This window comes from Phascolarctos cinereus, unplaced genomic scaffold, assembly GCF_003287225.1.
Source record: "Phascolarctos cinereus isolate Bilbo 61053 unplaced genomic scaffold, phaCin_HiC Scaffold_726;HRSCAF=1367, whole genome shotgun sequence".
Lineage (NCBI taxonomy): Eukaryota > Metazoa > Chordata > Mammalia > Diprotodontia > Phascolarctidae > Phascolarctos > Phascolarctos cinereus.
In genome coordinates, this window is record NW_027556098.1 from 400130372 (window position 1) to 400149547 (window position 19176).

The window sequence follows — 19176 nt, forward strand, 5'->3', positions numbered from 1 at the left end:
ATAAAATGCTTCTTGAATGAAAAAAACATAGTACTGAGTTTTCACTTCACACCCACAGATGAGTAAAGATGACTGGCGACAAAAACAAAAAATGTTTCAGGGACAGCAGCAAGACAGGCATGCTAATACACTGTCAGTGGAGGTGAGAATGGGTTCAATTATTCCAGAGGACAATTTGGAATTACAACAGAAAAGTCACTAACTGTACGTACCCTTTGACCTAACTATTACTACTAGGCATATCCTACAAGGGAATTAAAAACAGAAGGGAAGATCCCATTTATATAAAAGTATTTGTCATAAGACTTTTTCTTTTCTTTTCTTTTCTTTCTTTTTGCTTCTGTTTTTTTCTTTTTTGGTGACACAACGGGGGTTAAGTGACTTGCCCAGGGTCACACAGCTAGTACGTGCCAAGTGTCTGAGTAAGAAAGTGAGTGCCTATTGTTAAAAGATGGCTGACAGGGCAGGTAGGTGGCACAGTGGATAGATCACCAACCCTGAAGTCAAGAGGACCTGAGTTCAAATCTGGCCTCAGACCAAACACTTGACATTTACTAGCTGTGTGACCCTGGGCAAGTCACTTAACCCCAATCGCCTAAAAAAAGAGAATGGCTGAACAAATTGTCGCAAATGAAGTGGATTATTATTATTACCATTCATAAGAAAAGGTAGAAATGAAAAATTCAGAGAAACTGAGGAAGACTTGTCTGAAACAAGTGATGTAAAGCAAGCTAAGCAGAACCAGAACAATTTATACAATGACCTCAAGAAAATAAGGGAAAACAATACTGAAATAACATCAGAATGGTGACTTGGTCCAGTCATTCCGGAAAGCAATTTGGAACTATGCCCAAAATTTGCATGAAACTTTCACCCAGTAATACCACTACCAGGTCTACTCTGCAAAGAGACAAAGAATGAGAGGGAAAAATCTCTTATGTACAAAAATATTTATAGCAGCTCTTTTTTGATGAAACAGAATGGGAAACTAAGGGAATGTCCCTCAACGGTTGGGCAACAGTTGAACAAATTATGTGATGGCATACTATTGTGCTGTAAGAAATGATAAAAGAGGATGGTTTCAGAAAAACTGGAAAGATATATATGAACTGATACAGAATGAAGTGAATAGAATCAAAGCAAAATAGTGTTTTTTTAAAAAGGGCAATTCTGAAAGACTTAGGAACTCTGATCAACCCAATGACCAACCACAATTGCAGAACATTCATGATAAAATATTGCCGTGTGTGTGTGTGTGTGTGTGTGTGTGTGTGTGTGGGTGCATGTGTGTGTGTGTGGACTTGGCCAATGCAGGCATTTGTCTTGCTTGACTAAATATATTCATAACCAGTTTTATTTTTCTAGCTTTCTCAAAGGGGATGAGGGAGGTGGGAGGGAGAAAATGTATCTCTGAAAATAAAATAAAAATGGAATTTAAAAAGAATTATTTTTAAAAGACTTCCAAATTATGATCAATGCTAGGACCAGTTGCTGCTTCAGACAAATAACTGAAACATGCCTTCTGCCTCTCATTAGAGAAAGGATGGAATACAGCTGTGGAACGAAATGTGAAAGTTTACTGGGTTTCATGAAAATTTCTTGAAGGCAAAGACCATGCCCTACATTTCTTCAAAATCCCCTTGGTGCTTAGCATATGCTGCACACAGTTAGTTCCTTCTATAAATGCTTATTGGGTGAATGAATGGCTGGATGGACGAATGATGAAGGAAGAATATTTCCAGTCCCTTGCATACATAGATACTCATAGAAAAGGGCCCACAAATGCACATACACACACAAAGATTTTGATAACATTCAACTCAAAAGGGATACAGAAAGAAATGGGAAGAGGAAAGGGGGGCACAGCATAAGAAGGAGGGAAGATTCAAAGAGAGTTTAGACATAAACAAAACAGACCTTAAGCTTGGAGAGGGCATAGTGCAGAAGGGGTTAAAAGGAAAGAAAGGAGGGGCAGGAGTAAAGAGAAGAAAATTTATAAGCAAAGAGGATGGAGAAAAACATACACACAAAAAAGGAAATGAATGTTGAGAATATGTACATGTATAAATGTTAAGAAATATATCTGTATTATATATCTTTATTATATATTTAAAAGGAATAGCAAGTTGCACATAATAGATTAGCAGTCATGTTCAATTATCTTTTTTATTATACTATGTTATGGAATTGCTTGTTTTATTCCATAAATTAAAAACAAAATAAATAAAAATTCATATATATATATGGCATGAAAGAGAAAATTTGATAAAGAAGTGTTAATGGAGGAAATCTAATAGAGAAAGAGAAGGAGATTTTGAAGATGAAGTTTTCAGGATAAGGAAGGATGAAGAAGAAATGGATAAGAAATGGATATGTGATCCAACCATTCTGGAGAACAATTTGGAACTATGCCCAAAGGGCTTTAAAAATGTGCATGCCCTTCGACCCAGCAATAGCACTTCTAGGGCTATATCCCAAAGAGATCAAACAAATGGGAAAAGGACCCACATGTACAAAAATATTTATAGCAGCTCTTTCTGTGGTGGCAAAGGATTGGAAATTGAGGGGATGCCCATCAATTGGGGAATGGCTGAGCAAGTTGCGGTATACGAATGTAATGGAATACTATTGTGCTATAAGAAATGATAAATAGGTGGACTTCAGAAAAACTTGGAAAGACTTGTATGGTCTGATGCTGAGTGAAGTGAGCAGAACCAGGGGAACGTTGTACACAGTAACAGCCACATTGTGCAATGACTAATATTGATAGACTTAACCCTTTTCAGCAATACAAGGATCTAAGACATCTCCAAAGGTCTCATGATGGAAAATGCTATCCACATCCCAAGAAAGAACTATGGAGTTTGAATGCAGATCAAAGCATAGTGTTTGCTATTTTTTTTCTTCTGTTTTGTTTTGTTTCCTCTTTCTGGTGGTTCCTCCTATTGGTTCTAATTCTTCCTTACAATATGACTAATGTGAAAATATGTTTAATAGGAATGTATATGTATAGCCTATATCAGATTGTGTGCCATCTTAGGAAGGGAGGGGGGAAGGGAGGGGGAGAAAAATTTTAAACTCGAAAATTTATAGAAGTGATGTTGATAAACCAAAACAAATTAATTGATTAAAAAAACAGATATGTACTTTAGGACAGGTTGTCTGGCATAGGTAAGAGATAGCAAATGTGTTTTATTATGAACATCTTTTGGTGACATTTCTGCCCTGTTGAACAGAGTACTGTTTTATACTTTAAGGAATAATGTTTTTAAAGAGGAAAATCAATCTCCCACAAGAGGCGTTCCTCCTTGCCTCCTCCATCCCTAATTTAACCTTTCTATAGCTTGCTGGTACGCAGTTGTTTGCATGTTCTCTCTCCCATTAGACCATGAGCTCCAAGAGGGGAAGGAATGTTATTTCTCTTTATTTGTATCTGTGCTCAGCACGGTGCTGAAACACAGTAGGTGCTTAATAAATGCTTGTTGACAACTCAGAACAAGAGAGTAAACTAATGATGATGATGATGGCAACAGTAATAGTGACGCTACCTGTCTGAGGTGATGTGACCAGTCAGGACAGGACAGGCCCAAAGGGACACCTCAAGAGTTCCAAGCTCCAATTCTACCTGTCATGATACTGTGGGAAAAGTCCTGGGTTTGGAGACAGAAGGGACAGAGCTAGGCCACGGGCCTGTGACTCCATTAGTATATGGAACTCCCTCTTCCCATGAAGGCTGGCATCTTCTCTGCAATTTAGAGTCCTGCAGAGTTTGCTGTGGAACACTGTCCAGAGTTACCCAGCTAGTATGCATCAGAGCAAGTCGAGAGTCAGAAGACATGGGTCAGTCTAGGTCTCCCGTTTACCACCTGTATGACCTTGGGCAAAGGCCTTCCCACCCAACCCTCCCTGCTCCCCATCTCAGATTTCAGTCTCATTTTTGAAAGGAGAGGCCTGTACTTGGTGGTCTCTGAGTTCTCCTCCAGATCCTGCTTAGCCCTCTCTCCTGGATTGAATAAAACCCTTCCTTCCTTTATTGGTAGTGAAGCTATGCCTTCATAAGGCAAGCCCACACATCACCTTAATGTGAGGCTGGCAGAGTCTGTATAATGTGTGTGTGTGTGTGTGTGTGTGTGTGTGTGTGTGTCTGTGTGTGTGTGTGTGTGTCTCTGTGTGTGTGTGTGTGTGTCTGTGTCTGTGTCTGTGTCTCTGTGTGTGTGTGTCTCTGTGTCTGTGTCTGTGTATGCTGGACATCACGGTCAGAAGCCCATACCCTGGAACTAAGCAGTACCTTCCCTAGCTGAGCACACTTGCTGAGACCAGTAACAAGAAGCAGGGGTGACCTGAGTGATGAATCACCTGAGGTATTATCATCAGCTAGGATTCTGCTGGCCCTTGCCGAGCCCTGACAAGAGGGGCTTCCAGTTCTGTGCACAGTCTCTGTCCCCTGCTCCTGGCACCAGCCATACTTGCCGGAGAGGCAGGAGGGGGGCAGGTCAGAATGCCTTTGCAGCTCCAGGATGCCCAGCTGGTAGGGGCTTCTGCTTCAGCAGAGACAATGCATCATGGAGCAGCAGCTGCTATCAGCGGATGGCTTGGCGAGGAAGGGGGGGCCCTGGCCCCAGACCTGCTGGTAGTTTTTAGCCACAGCTGTCTGTCAAACAAAGCCACAGGGAGAGGAGGGAAAAGGATGCCAGAGAGGTGGGAAGAAAGAGCAAGGCCGGGGAATTACAAAGCAGAGGGAAGGGGAGGGAAGGGAAAAGAAGGCAAGGGAGAGGAAGGCAAAGGAAGGGAAAGAAAGGGAAGGAAAGGAAAGATAAGGCAGGGCAGAAGACTTCAGCATTGGGTTACAAAGTATTTACAGGGTAGTGGGGGGAAATTTCCAGCAGACCGAACATGGGAATGAAAAGACCACAATGGCCTGGGGGAGAGGACACTCGTGGAAATGAGGACAGAAGACACAGAAGAATCAGAAAAAACATTTAGAGGAGGTGAACATGCCCCCAAGGAAGGCAGAAAGTTTCAAAGTCTGAAAGATCAGGCTCGTGTCAGATTTTCAAAGTGGCCCAACACAGAAGTAACTGTGTGTGTGTGTGTGTGTGTGTGTGTGTGTGCTTCCACAGACTCTTTCCAGCTGCCACTGTGACCCCCATTCTTTTATCCCCTCTCCAAGTTTAGTTTCTCTCCCTGTGTCCTTTCCTTCCTTCTTACAGAAGCTCAGAGCTTGATCCAAGGCTCTCAGGAGGAAACAAGGTCTAGAGAAAGAAGGGATTTTATCGATCACATGGAGAAATAGTGGAGGAGGTCAGGCACGGACCCCAAGTCTCTGGATACCAAAACAGGACACTCCCCATCATACCTCACTACACCACTACTATGACTATGACCACAAGGGACAGGGATGTATCATTAGGATAAGGAACTCCTAGAAGGAAAGTCCTTCTGCCAGTGCAGGTCAGCACCTTTTTTCAACCTACAGTCACAGGACTACAAATGGAGAACTTGAAGAGATTTGACAAGCCCTGTGATCCAAGTTCTTTATTTTACAGATAGCCCAGAAGAGCTACCCAAGGATGCCCAGGCACCAAGAGGCAGAGAGGATTCGAAGCTGGGCTGTCTGAGTCCACCACTATGGCCCTTTCTACCACACTCCCTCTTTTGTCTTTAGGCTAAGAACTGCATAAATTCTTTCATTCGTTCATTCGACATTTCCTGAACTCTGATTTGTAGGAGAGACAGTGTGGCCTAGTGGACAGAGAGTCACCCTTGGAGGCGAGAAGACCTGGGTCTGAGTCATGCCTCTGATACACACACTGCCTAGGAAAAGCATACCCAGTTGCTGAATTTTCAGTGGTACAAACAACTAAGACTGTAAACTGCAGAGTAATAACCTAAGAGATAGTACAGCGGGATGGAATGCTGGGCCCAGAGTCAGGAAGACTCATCTTTGTGAGTTCAAATATGGCTTCAGATACTTCCTGGCTATGTGACCCTGGGCAAGTCACTTAATCCTATTGGCCTCAGTTTCCTCACCTGTAAAATGGGCTGGAGAAGGAAATGTCAAACCACTCCAGTATCTTTGCCAAGAAAACCCCAAATGGGGTCACAAAGAGTTGGACATGACTGAAAAATGACTCAACAATAAGAACCAGAATTAGTAGGGGCACTCTCCTCACCAAAGAGTACCCTAACACTGATACAAATCACAGGTCTGGACAAAAAAAAAATCTACTGTGTATATATTCTGTATTAAATAATATGTTTGTATTTACAAATAGACAAGCACATGTTATATCCACTCCATCCCCAGTAGATTGGAAGCTCCTTGAGGGCAGTCGGTCAACAAGAATTTATTAAGCATCTCCTATCTGTCAGGCATTGTGCTAAGCACTGAGGATACAAAGGCAAAAAAAACACCCCAACCCCTGCCCTCAGGGAACTTACAGTCTAATGGGGGAGACTATGAAATACCTATGGACAAATAAAATACATTTAGGCCAAGCTGGAGATAATCACTAGGGGGAAGACATGAAAATAAAGGAAGCCTGGGAAATACTTGTTGCAGAAGGGACTTGAGCTGAGACTTTAAGAAAGCCAGGAAGTGGAGATGGGGAGGGAAAGACCTCAGTTCACATCCTGCTCCAGACACTAACCAGCTATGTGACCACACCCAGCTCACTCAGGCCACCTGTAAAATGGAGATGATGACACTTCTAATGTCTATCTCACCAGACTTGGTGAGTTTGAAATCAATCAACATTTATTAAGCACCTACTATGTGCCGGGCACTGGTCAAACAAAAGGAGGCAAAAGACAGTCCCTGCCCTCAAGTACCTTACAATCTAATAAAATAATACGTGAAAAGTACCTTGCAAGCTCAAAAGTGCCACATGAAAGTCAATAATGAACATTATTATTCCCTACCCATACTAAAATGAGTAGAGCCAGCATGTTTTTCTCTCTTCACTGGGGGATAAATTGTGAGTCCTCCAGCCTGCAGAGGGGTGACAGCTATTCCAAAGTGTGCTCCCCTGACACAGCTATATGAATCCATCCCATCATGTCCCGTTCTGTTATAGGTCGTGGGTTACCACGCTGGCTGGCCAAGAGCACAGGGGCTACATCAGAAGTCAACAGTAAGGCTTCCCAAAGGAAAGAGTGGCCAGAGGGGCAGCTAGGTGGCGCAGCAGATAGAGTTCTGGCCTTGGAGTCAGGAGGATGTGAGTTCAAATCCAGTCTCAGACACTTGACACTTACTAGCTGTGTGACCCTGAGCAAGTCACTTAACCCCAATTGCCTCACCAAACAAAAAAAAGAAAAGAAAAGAAAAGAAAAGAAAGAGTGGCCAGAGCATGGGCCTCTGGGCTGGGTGACTACAGCACCTCTGAGACCTGTGACTGGGGGTGAGTTATTTGAACTCCCGGAGCCTTGGCCGCCTCATCTGTAATATCTATAGATATTACGAGATTGCTAGCGCAGTGGAGGAGGCTAGTAAGAGCAGCGGGAAGAGTGCTGGGCCTGCAGGCAGGAAGACCTAAGCTCAAACCCAGCCTCAGCCACTTACCAACCATGTGACCCTGGGCAAGTCACTTCACCTGTCTGCCTCAGTTTCCTCATCTACAAAATGGAGATAATGAGAGCACCTAAGTCAGACAGTTGTTGAGCGAATTGAGTGAGATAATCTTTGTAAAGCGCTCAGCACAGTGCCTGGCACACAGTAGGTGCTTAATAAATGCTTATTCCCTTCCTCGTCTTTCAAACTCCTAAAGAGTATTTCTCCCAACAGGAGAGACTAATTCTGTCTCAGGGAGAGTACATACAGGAAAGTACATTATAATCCTGAGTGCTCTAGCTCTGGGGTCAGAAGATCTGGGTTCAGCTAAAGCCTCTTGCATTCAGCTAAAGGAGATTCCATGCAATTAATATAAATTAATAACAGGGCCCAAAGATCCTCCTCCTTCCAGGGTAGGCTCAGCTTTTTTTAGCTTTACTCCCAAAATCTCCAACAAGTCTTATTGTGGGGGTTCCTCTTTAGGACCATCTGGGAAACTGCTCCCCATTCAACCTTAAATATATAGATTTAACTCCCTTCAAAGTCACCTTCCACTAAGCCTAGTTACAATGAATACATTTCTCAGAGCTACCATCATGAGGAGCCTAATTGTTACAAGACAGGGAGAGCTCAAAGGAGAGCTAATTATGTGTTCCCTACCAGAAAGGCATAGGGTGAGGGGAGAGAGCAGGGAGAGGGGGTCACAGAGGGTTAGCCACGAGTGAAATGGCTGAATAGCCACCAGGTAGAAACTTAAGATCAATGAGATCTTGGGTTTGGAGATGGAAGGGAGCTCAGAGGCCATGAAGTCTAACTCCCTCATTTTACAAATGCAAAACCTGAGGAATTCACACACAAACATACACATACACACACTTAGATACACATGTGTGTTCATGTTCAGTCGAAGGAAGAAAGGAAAGAAGGATTGATGGATGGATGGAAGGGAGGGAGGGAGGAAAAAAGAAGGAAGGAAGGATGGGAGGAAGGGAGGAAGGGAAGAAAGGAAGAAAGAATGAGAGAAAAGAACAAAGGAAAGAAAGATGAAAGGAAGGGAGAAAGAAAAAGAAAGGAAGGACAAGAAAGAGGAAGGAAGGAAGGAAGAAGAAGGAAGGAAGAGAGGAAGGAAGGATGGGAGAAAGAGAAGGAAGGAAGGAAAGGAAGAAAGAAAGAACGAGGGAGAGAAAGGAAGGAAAAAAGGAAGGATGGGAGAAAGAAAGGTGACATTTTCAAGTGAGCAGAAGAAAACAGAAGGAAGGCCAGAAAGAACGGCAGACAAGTAGGACAGCTTTGAAAATTCCATGCAGAATGTTCTATTTTTAAAAGAAAAGCCAGCTGTACCTAATAGAGATCTACAATTTCAGTTACAATCTTCTGTTTCTGTTCTACTGCATGTATGGAAATGCTCATTTTATTGGATGTTTGTTAAGTTCAGAATAATAAACTTTTAAAAAAAGAAAGGAGAGCTGGCCCAAGCACAGAGACATTTCAGTGACTTGCTCAGGCCACACAGGCTGGAGGGGTCAGAGGGGCACTTGAGCCCAAGTCTTTACCTCAAGGCTTCCTCTCTATCCACTACTTGGAGGCCGCTACCAATCAGACTTAGCTGAGACTTCTGTTCTTGTGGCTAAATATCCCCAGTTCCTTCACCTAATCCTTATACAGTATGAACATCAGGCCTTAGCCTACCTGGTGGCCTCTACAGACTTAACATTAGGTAATGATTTTTTCCACTTAGCCAGAGCCACGGTTGTGCTGGTAAATGTTTAACAACCAGCTCTCTGAAAATGTCCACACTTTTCTGTTTACTCTGTATTATTATTTTTCTCTATCGCTTTCTTAAGTCTAAACCATCACAAAACAATAGATCAGGCTCTGATTTATATAGTGCTCACTGATTTCTGAGCTAATTGTTCACACTAAAGATTTAACAATCAGCTCAGTTTGAACAGTCTCCAGCGCACCTTTGTTAGAGGCAGTCTACTGCTGCACCTCTACACAAATCCTTTCCGACTGAATACTACCAACCAAAATCTTAACTCATTGGGCCTACTTTTTGAGAACTCCCGGTCACCACCATATCACAGCATGACCAGTGTCCCTGTGGCGCACTGGGAAGAGGGCTGGATTTCAAGGCAGGGGACCCGGGTTCAAATCCTCACTCTGCCATTTACTGTCTGTATGACCTCCGGCACATTGCTAAGCCACTCTGGATTTCAATGTCCGCATCTGTAAGAGGAGAGAATGGAGAAGGTCCTCCTAGCTCTAGGCGTATGATTCTGTGGACATGTAAACAATGGAAGTCCTTCTTCATAGTACGACAGAAGGTCACTTGGTCATCTCTAGAGCTGGCACAAATCTTAGAGGCCCCTAACCCAACACTCTCATTATACAGATGGGGAAACTGAGCCCTATAGGAGGCTGAGTGACTCAGAATCACAGGGTGTGTGTATAATACTCTATGTTGTGACCAGCACAGACTACCCACAATGTCCATGGGTCCTCCATTCATCATTCAGCCACCCCATCCCCTTCCCCCATCTCCCCAGCCCAAACTGCTGCTCACTGTCCCTTTCTGCTTCCCTATGGGGTCTCAGGGCCATTTCCGCCTTCTCATCTCTTTCTGCCCTCTTTCCTGGACTTTGCCTTTTGCTCTGGCCCGTTATCACCAAGCTAACCCTCTGACTAACCTTTTCCCCATGCCCAGCCTGGCTCAGCCTTCTTTACCCCTCCCCCTCCCAAACCCCCAAGTTTGAGCCAGCAATTTATGCCGGGAATTCCCACTGCCATTAAGTGTGCTATGCATGTAAATATCTCATAAATGGCTTTTTACTATGAGGCATGTTTATACCTGAACAAATTATACTCTATTTTTGTTTGGAAAGGGGTAGGGCTCCACCTTCATTATAGCGTGGGGCCCAGCAAGCTGCGTGCCCGAGCAGGCAAGAGAGCACTCTTCGTATCCTGGCCTGAACCTGACTCACCAGGCTTAGAACAGATTCCTTCCACTCCAGCTGGGGTCGGGGGGGGGGGGGGGGGGGGGGGAGGGGAGGGGAGACAGGAGGGAGCCAGCACACACACCACCCGTATGGAAATAAGGTTCTCCACTCCCTTCATCCCCCAAGGCAAGGTTGGAATTCTCCAGGCCTCCAGTGAGGCCTTCATTTCTCCCAAGGGGCTAGTCGGGCAGCTGAACAGTGACCGTGCTCCATGACAGGCCCAGAGATGGTGTCCATGGTTCCGTGCCCATCCTACTTTTTCCTGCTCGCTAAGACTCCTATTGAGTTCTGAGGAAGCAGATTTCAGCTCAGCATAGTGAGGGACTTTCTAACAATCTGAGCTGTCCAGCAATGCACAGGCTCCCCTCTCAGATAACGAGCTCCCCACCACTGAGGGTCCAAACAGAGAAACATTTGACCATCTGTCCAGCGGTTCCACAGAAGAGATTCTTGTATCGGGTGATTCATAATAAACATCATTTTCTGTTGCATTACCTGGGGTGGGGAGATGGACTAAATAAATTCTAGGGTCCCTTCCAACCCCAAGATTCTATGAGGCAATGAGTTCTCTAATGTAGGGCCTTTGATGTCCACAAGACTCTAGGAAGTGTGGCCTTAAAAGTAGACAGAGTACGCATCACAGCCAAGGAGCTGAAAGAGACCTCAGAAGCATCTAGTCTAATACCCTCATTCTATAGGGGAGGAAACAGGGGCCCAAGGCGGTTAAGTGGCTTGCCCAAGGTCATACAGCATGAGGTATACTGGGCAAGCCCTCCTTTCTCCAAATTATGTCTTGGTATAATTCGGACTCAACGTGTTCAAAAGAGAATTCGTTTTCTTCCTCCCTAAATATATCTCATCCCCAAATTTTCCTGTTTCTGTTAAGGGTACCACTACCCTTCCTGTTACCCAGGTCCACAACCTTGAAACCATCTTTGACTGTTGCTATTCCTTCTGTCCCGCCTCATTGCCAATTGGGTGTTGAGCCTTTTCAGTTACAGCTCCTTCTGACCTCTTGGGACCCTCCTTCACACTTTCACCACCTCTCCTTTCTCCTAGACTATGTCAATAGCCTCCTAATTGGGTGCCTTTCTTCTATGTTCTGCCCTCTCTAGCCTGTCTTTCACATGGATATCACACTTAAGTTCCTATAATACACCTAAGACCATGCCATTTTCTTGTTCAAAAATCTTCAAAGGCTCCTTATTTTCTCTAGGATAAAATACAGTCTGTAAATGCCTCCATCAGGCATTTAAAGTCCTCCACAGCCTGGCTCCCACCTGTCTTTCCAGACAGATTTTAATAGAACCCTGTCATATAGTCAAAATTCTATCTCCAGTCTCCACGCATGCACAGGCTCCCACTACCACCTCCCATGCACATCTTAGAATCCCTAGCGTCTATCTTCTTCTTCCTCCTCCTTTTAAAGGCCAGCTCTCTCTATTCTGAAAGTACACTGGCCACTCACAGTCAGGACCTCATTATTGATCAGTGTGGGAACTTTAACCCATTCCATTTCCAACCTGGGACAGTTTGCCCTTCCTTAGGCAACCTGTTCACCCCTCCACCCACTGCCATATTGATTCTGCACTTAGTATGGACACCATATTGGCTTAGCCCACTAGAGCTCAGAACTCCTAAGCTCAAGACATCCACCACCCTCAGCCTTCCTGGTAGCAGGGATTAAAGGTATAAGTCACCACACCTGGTTCCTAGCTCCTTTCAAGGTCCAGCTTCTCCCCAGAGGAAGACTTGCCTGATTCCTTCTAAATATTAGTGTTTTCTCTCTTTCCCAATTATTCCATATTTACTTAGTTCTACACATAGTGTACATCATCCCCAACCTCCCAATCAGTAGAAAGTAAGATCCTTTAAGGAAGAGAATGATTTATTTTGTTTTGTTTTTGTAGCCCCAGGGCTGTGTGTTATAAATCATAAAAACTTAATAAGTGTTTATTGGAATGGTTTAGATGGTAGCAGATAGTCCACCATTGAAAATCTTTTTCCATTTGGAAAGCTTTTCCATAGCTCTCTATTGAAATGCAAATAGTCCAGGGAGGGATAACACCTGAAGTATTAACCATAATTTAACACTCTATCCAGGGGCTCAGAATGAAACTAGCATTTTGGGTGGGAGCAGCAATGAATGGGCCAAGATGTCAGAAGCAGGAAAGAGTGGCTAATGTGGAAGGAAGATGCTAGTTTTCCTGCCTTGATCATTCTGTGATCAAGCCCAATACCCCAGTACCCCAGCAGTCCTGCAATCTGTCCTACAAGCCCATAATCTTAATCATGCTTGCTTGCCATTAAGACAACCAGTTTACTCTATGGCTCAGACACAGAGTGGTCAGGAAGAAAGGGGATAATGAGAGTTTGAATTGGTTCCCAATCCAGACACCCTACATCTTGACATTCCTGCCTAGAGGAGAAGCCCAGTCATCCAGAGGTCATTTAGGGAACTTGGATCTGACCAGCTTCTTTTATGATCTCACCCATTTAAAGGGACATGGGTAGTAGGGGCAATGGGAAACTGGGCCAAACATCCAAGTTGCCATTTCATTAGCTCAGTCACGCTACCCTTCCAAGGAAAAACCAACCCTGCTATGAGCACTTTGTCTCACCTGCAGCAGTTAAGAGACCTCACTTACCATGACGGACTCATTCATGCTCTGCATATGGAAGTCATCCATGCTGACCACAGTCCCACCAGCCACCACCTCACTGCCTCCTTGGCTGGACTGGGGGAGATCAAAGTATGTACTGTCTGGCTCCCTGAGAAAAGATGAGGAAAGCCTTTAGCCCTACTTGAACCACTGGTCTAAATATCCTAACCTACCAGCCCAAGGTTAGAGTTAACTGAGAATGGAAAGGAGGTGGGGTGTTTGGGGGGAGAGGGTATAAATTAATCTCGTCACTGTGAAGGACCTGAGAGTATCCTGGCTTCAAACTTTTTCCCATTTACTTTTCTTCCTATGTACTTCTAGACCACCCCTCCCCACCCCTCCTCTCCTCTCCCCACCTTCTGGTCATCTCCTCAGCTCTCCTCTCCTTTCTTCCCTTCCCTGTCTTCTCTTCTTTTTTTATCCTCTCTCTCTCTCTCTCTCTCTCTCTCTCTCTCTCTCTCTCTCTCTCTCTCTCTCTCTCTCTCTCTCTCTCTCTCTCTCTCTCCCCTCTCCTCCCTCCTCTCTCTCTCCCTCCCTCCTCTCCTCATCTTCTTCCTCTTTCTCTCTCTCTCCCTCCTCCCTCCTCTCTCTCTCCCCTTCATTCCTCTCTCTCTCTTCCTCCTCTCCTCATCTTCTTCTTCTTCCTCTTTCTCTTTCTCTCTCTCTCTTCCTCCCTCCCTCACCCCCTCCCTCACTCCTTTCCTCTCCTATCATCTCCTTTCCTCTTGCCCTCTGTATACCTCCCGGTCCTCTCCTCACTTCTCCTTTCTCTCTTTTCCTCTTGGCCCTCTCCTCTCCTCTCCTCTTTCCAGTCCTCTCCCATCCTTTCTTCTCATCTCTTTTCCTCTCTCTCCCCCCTTCTCCTCTCCTCTTCTCTCCTCATTGTTCTCTCCCCACCTCCTGATCCTCTTCTCAAACTGAAGAACCTAAGTTTGTGATAGAGCTCATCTGGTCCAACCTACATCTGAACAGGAATCCTCTCCCCAGACAAGTGAGTATCCCTCTTCCATGTGAAGACCTCTAGGTATGGGGACCTCACTACCTCCCAAGGCATTCTCTTTGGGGACAATTCTAATTGGTACAAAGTTTTTTCCTTATCTGAAGCCAAATTTGGTTTCTCTGTAATTCCCACCACTAGAACCAAGTACAGCAAGGTTAATGCTTCTTCTACTTGACAAGTCTTCAAAGGCTTGAAGACCCTGGCCACGCCCTCCACCCCCAGCCACCTCTCCCAGCAGTGTTCCAAATGACTTCTTGGTGTCCCAGCCTTCCACCCCACCTTGTTCCTCAGTCATCAGGGTCTTTTTCTACATCACCAAGGACGATAAGGAGGGCAATTAGCCTACTTGTGGACTACTAGGAAGTACCTAGTTTTACATGATACATCCTAAGGAAAGGCCCTGGCACGGGTGCTCCATTTAGCTGCAGCTCCTGCCCACATGTGCCCATCTACCTACAACTGGACACCAGACCCGATGAGATGGTTGAGCCTAATATGAGCTGAGGAAACAGCTCCCTACCCTTCTACTTCATCTCCCAAGGAAAGAGATTTGGATGGAAACTCACAGAGTACTCCAGAGGTGTTCAAACGTGGTTCCTTCATCTGCCGAGGAAGACTGGGACATCTTCACTGAGGGAGAATCCAGCCAAGGGTAAAACACTCTGGCAAGAGAGAGCACACCCTTGTGAATAAGAAGCCACTTTCCAGCATCTCCAATGCTTTCCAAATGCATCTGCTTCTAGCAACCACCCACCCCCTCCAAGGCCAGCGTCTTCACTTTTCAGAGGATCCCAGATTTAGGGCTGGAAGGGAATGGAGGGGCTATGAGTCCAACCGCCTCATTTTACAGATGAGGAGGCTGAGAAGGCTTACATAGGTAGTAAGTGTCGGAGATGGGACAGGAACCAGATCAGGGGTGGGGAACCTGTAGCCTCGAGGCCACATATGGTCTTCTAGGTCCTTGGGTGTGGCCTTTTGACTGAGTCCAAGTTTTATCCTTCTATTAAAGAGATTTGTTCTGTGAAGTGTGGACTCAGTCAAAAGGCCACACTTGAAGATCTAGAGGGCCACGTGTGGCCTTGAGGCCCCAGGTTCCCCACCCATGAGTTCTAGATTGTCTCAATCCCAAGCCTCACTTTCCCTCCACTGTACTATTCTACCTCAAGGTCGCTCTGTCTGGGACCCTACACGTGTGAAGAGAGTATGTTCCCCCTACTTTTTTGGGGAGGAGGGGGGTGGAATACTGGATACCAAGTACTCTTGCTATATGTGGAGAGAAATGATTACTTCTCTTTCATATTAATATTAATAGCCAATTATGGAAATCAGAGAGACCAATTACAAAATGGGGGGAAAAAAAGGAAAAAAAAAAGAAATCAGGGAGACCCTAGTCCCCACTCCTCCCCCTCCCCATTCTATTTCCTCATCTAATCTCTCAAGAACAGGGCTGATAGAAGATAGGATTAACGTTCTCCTCGTTCTGGGTACTGCTACTCCACCCAACTATCTCAGGCTTGGGTAGGGGACATATAGGTTCTTTGTCTAGATTGCCCAAAGCTGGGAGGTGGCTCTGGCCAAGAGTGACACGGAGTCACTCTCAGCCCCTCACTGGAGTGAGCTCACGTCTCTTCATAAAGTCCACCTCTCATTAGCTCTTAACCAATCAGAGTTGATTGCCACCCTCCGGAACCCTCCTCTTCCAAGGGCATAGAAGCCATGAGCCTGCCACCATGTTTGCCTTTGGTCTAAGAGAGAGATGGCCAAATGACCATCTTTTTATTAATAAATATACTGGCATTATTAATAAAATGATTAAATTACCCAGAAATTATATCTCTTGAACTTTTTAAATGCCATGACTTTTATAGTAAATCCTTTTTACCCCCCTAAAAATTAACTGAAGTCTAACTGATTGATATTAATGGGAAACACACCAGTGGGAGCTTGTCAATGAGAGTACCAGAAACCCTGAAAATCAATTCAAGTATGATTGAAGACATAGTTGTAAACAGGGTAGGACACAAACAAACAGATAATATACACAAATTAATGGAGAAAGGAGCCCAAAGAGAAATAACTCCTGGGGCCATTAAGAAGGGTCTCATGAAGGCGGTGGTGCTTAAGCAGAGCCTTAAAATAAGTCAGGTATTCCAAGAGGCAGGAGTGGAGGAGGGAGAGCATTCCCAGCATGGGGGGCAGCTCGCACAAAGGCAGGAAATGTCTTGTCCCAGAAATAACAAATAGACTTGTTTGGCTAGAATGCAGGGTGCATGTGCGGGAAGGAGAGGTAGATTAGAGTCAGATTGTGAAATGTAGGCACAGAAAGGGGCGAGGAACCTTCCACGTTGGCACTCGGCCCTCCTCTTTGCATCACTCCAACTCAAAAGCTGTATATTTCTCATGGGTTCTTAACTAGTCAATACCTAGAATAAGCTCATAAGTCTAGAACTTGAATTTGGAGGGACCCTCCCCAACCATCCAGTTATTTCTCATCATTTTACAGATGAGGAAACTGAGGCCACAGTGACATACAGGGTGGTAAACTTAGAGGTCAAGTCTTAGACTGCCCAAAGACACACCCACCTCCTTCCTGGGATACGTGGTCCTGGAAACAGACGCCAGTGAACTTACTCATTAAGATGAGATGTGGCCACTTCCTGTGCTTATTACCAAGCCTGTAATCAAATCACAAACTGATCTGGCCACCTGGGCCCCTAGAGGTCCTCAGTGTATGAAAGTCAGAATGAGCGGAGCCCCAGCCCTGCCCCACCTACCATGCCACATGGCCATGCCAAGCCGGGCAAGCCCAAACCTGCCCAGAGTGGGTCACAGCAGGAACATACAATCTGCTACATTCTGACTTTCTACATGCAGGGCTGTATGGAGCCTCCAAGGCAGGCACTGAAGGGGCGCACTCCCCCCTGGACCTGGCCCACCCTGGAGAACCCTGGCTACTGGAGATGGCACACAAGACAATAACTAGGCTGGGTATTAAACAGAAAGAGACATAGGATTGGGCAGGAGGGTGGGGAGATAATGCTTTGTGTCCAGAAACCCTTCTGGTAGCAGCTCCTTTATTCACTTATTCATGCAGCAATTATTTACAGCGCCTACCTCAAAGCCAGGACAACACCTGGATTCAGAGTTGCTCCAAACACATATTAGTTGTGTGGACCTTGGCGGGTCACTTTTAAGCACTTTATGCAACTGTCTAGAAGGTGCCCACCTGTACTGATGGAGAGAGTTTCCTCACCTGAGAGTTCTCTATGCCAGCGAAACCACAGGTCTAATTCCTCTCCTTATCCATATAGTATTCTAGGTACTGATGAAAATACAAAACAGTAGAGGTTATGGTCCCTGCTTTCCAAGACACTAGACTCTAGTTGGGTTGAGATAAGACAGGCAAGGTAGTATAGTGGAAAGAACATTAATCCCTGGAATGAAATCCTGGCTCTGATATTTATAAACTGTGGCACGATGGGTAAACCACCTAACATCTCTGATAAGTATCTGTAAAATGAGAAGGTTGCACCAGGTCAAGGGTTCTAAATCTGGAGTCCATGAACTTGTTTAAAAATATTTTGACAACAGTATTTCAATCTAATTGGTTTCTTTTGTAATTTGATGTATTTAAGAACATGATTCCAAAAAAAAAAAAAAAAAGAACATGATTCTCTGAAGGGACTGGCTAAACCGACTGCCCATGGGGTCCAGGACACAAACAAGGTGAAGAATCCCTGCACTAGATAACATCTCCAAGGTCCCTGGCAATTCAAAATCCTATCATCCGGACATAAACAAATCAAACAGAGAAGCAGCAGGGCACAGGGTTTGTTAAGCCTTTGGCCCTACTGCCCAAACTTCCCCAGCTCAAGCCCCTACAAAGCCTGGCAAACTGTCCAGTAGGTCTCCCCTATGTTCTGGCTTACTCACCACCCAATGACCTGTTTGCCTACTTCCTTGTGACCCAGGCCACTAGAGGGAACATGATAAAATGAATGGTATGCAGGTCCTGAAACCCAGAGAACCTGGATTCAAATCCCAGCTCTGCCACTGACTAACTATGTGACTTTGGCCAAGTTATCTAAACTCAGTGGGCTTCAGTTTCCTTAAGTGTAAAGTGAGCAGTTAGTCAAGACTAGGTAAAGAGGTCATTCTCCAGCTCATTTCTTATTAAGCCTTAATCAATGAATGCGCCTTGCCTCAGTCAAATTGAGACTTGGGGCCATCTCCAGTCATCCTGATCCATGGCTTGCCACAGGACCCAGAGGGCTCCAGAGGAGAAAGTGAAGCTGGTGACTTTGCACAGCCCTGCCTCACTGTAATCCCATTCACTTGTGTATCATGGCATGACCTTCCTGATGTCATGGTCCTCTTCAAGAACAAAGGACAAACAACAGTTGGTCAAGATGGCTTCTGAGGTCCCCTGTAGCTCTAAATCTGTGATCCTAATATACAACAATAATAATAATAATAATAGCTCACATTCCTAGAGTGCTTTAAAGTTTTTGAAATCCTTTACAGCCATTACTGGGCAGCTAGGTAGTGCAATGAATAGAGCATGTGGCCTGGAGTCAGGAAGACCCAAATTTAAATCTAGCCTCAGACACTTAGTAGCTGTGTGACCCTAGGCAAGTCACTTAACCTTGTTTGCTTCAGTTTCCTCATCTGTAAAATGAGCTGAAGAAGGAAATGACAAACCACTCCGGTGTCTTTGCCAAGAAAACCCTACATATGGCCACAAAAAGTCAACACAGCAATAGCTATTGTCATCTCATTGTTCCTCCCAGCCCTGCAGATGTGCTAGCATTATCATCACTATCACCTTCACCATCATCGTCACCATCATCGTCATCACCATCACCATCATCATCACCATCATCATCATCATCATCATCACCATCATCACCATCATCATCACCATCTCCATCATCATCACCACCATCATCATCATCACCATCTCCA

General features: G+C 44.9%; 1 protein-coding gene across 1 annotated transcript in view; it reads right to left on the reverse strand.

The window, feature by feature from the left end:
* Window positions 1-19176, reverse strand: part of TP73 (tumor protein p73) — a 225249-nt gene that overhangs the window by 156607 nt on the left and 49466 nt on the right. The window contains 2 exon segments of the mRNA XM_020975460.2: window positions 13197-13320; window positions 14778-14873. Of these exon segments, the coding sequence (XP_020831119.2) occupies window positions 13197-13320; window positions 14778-14873 (220 nt within the window).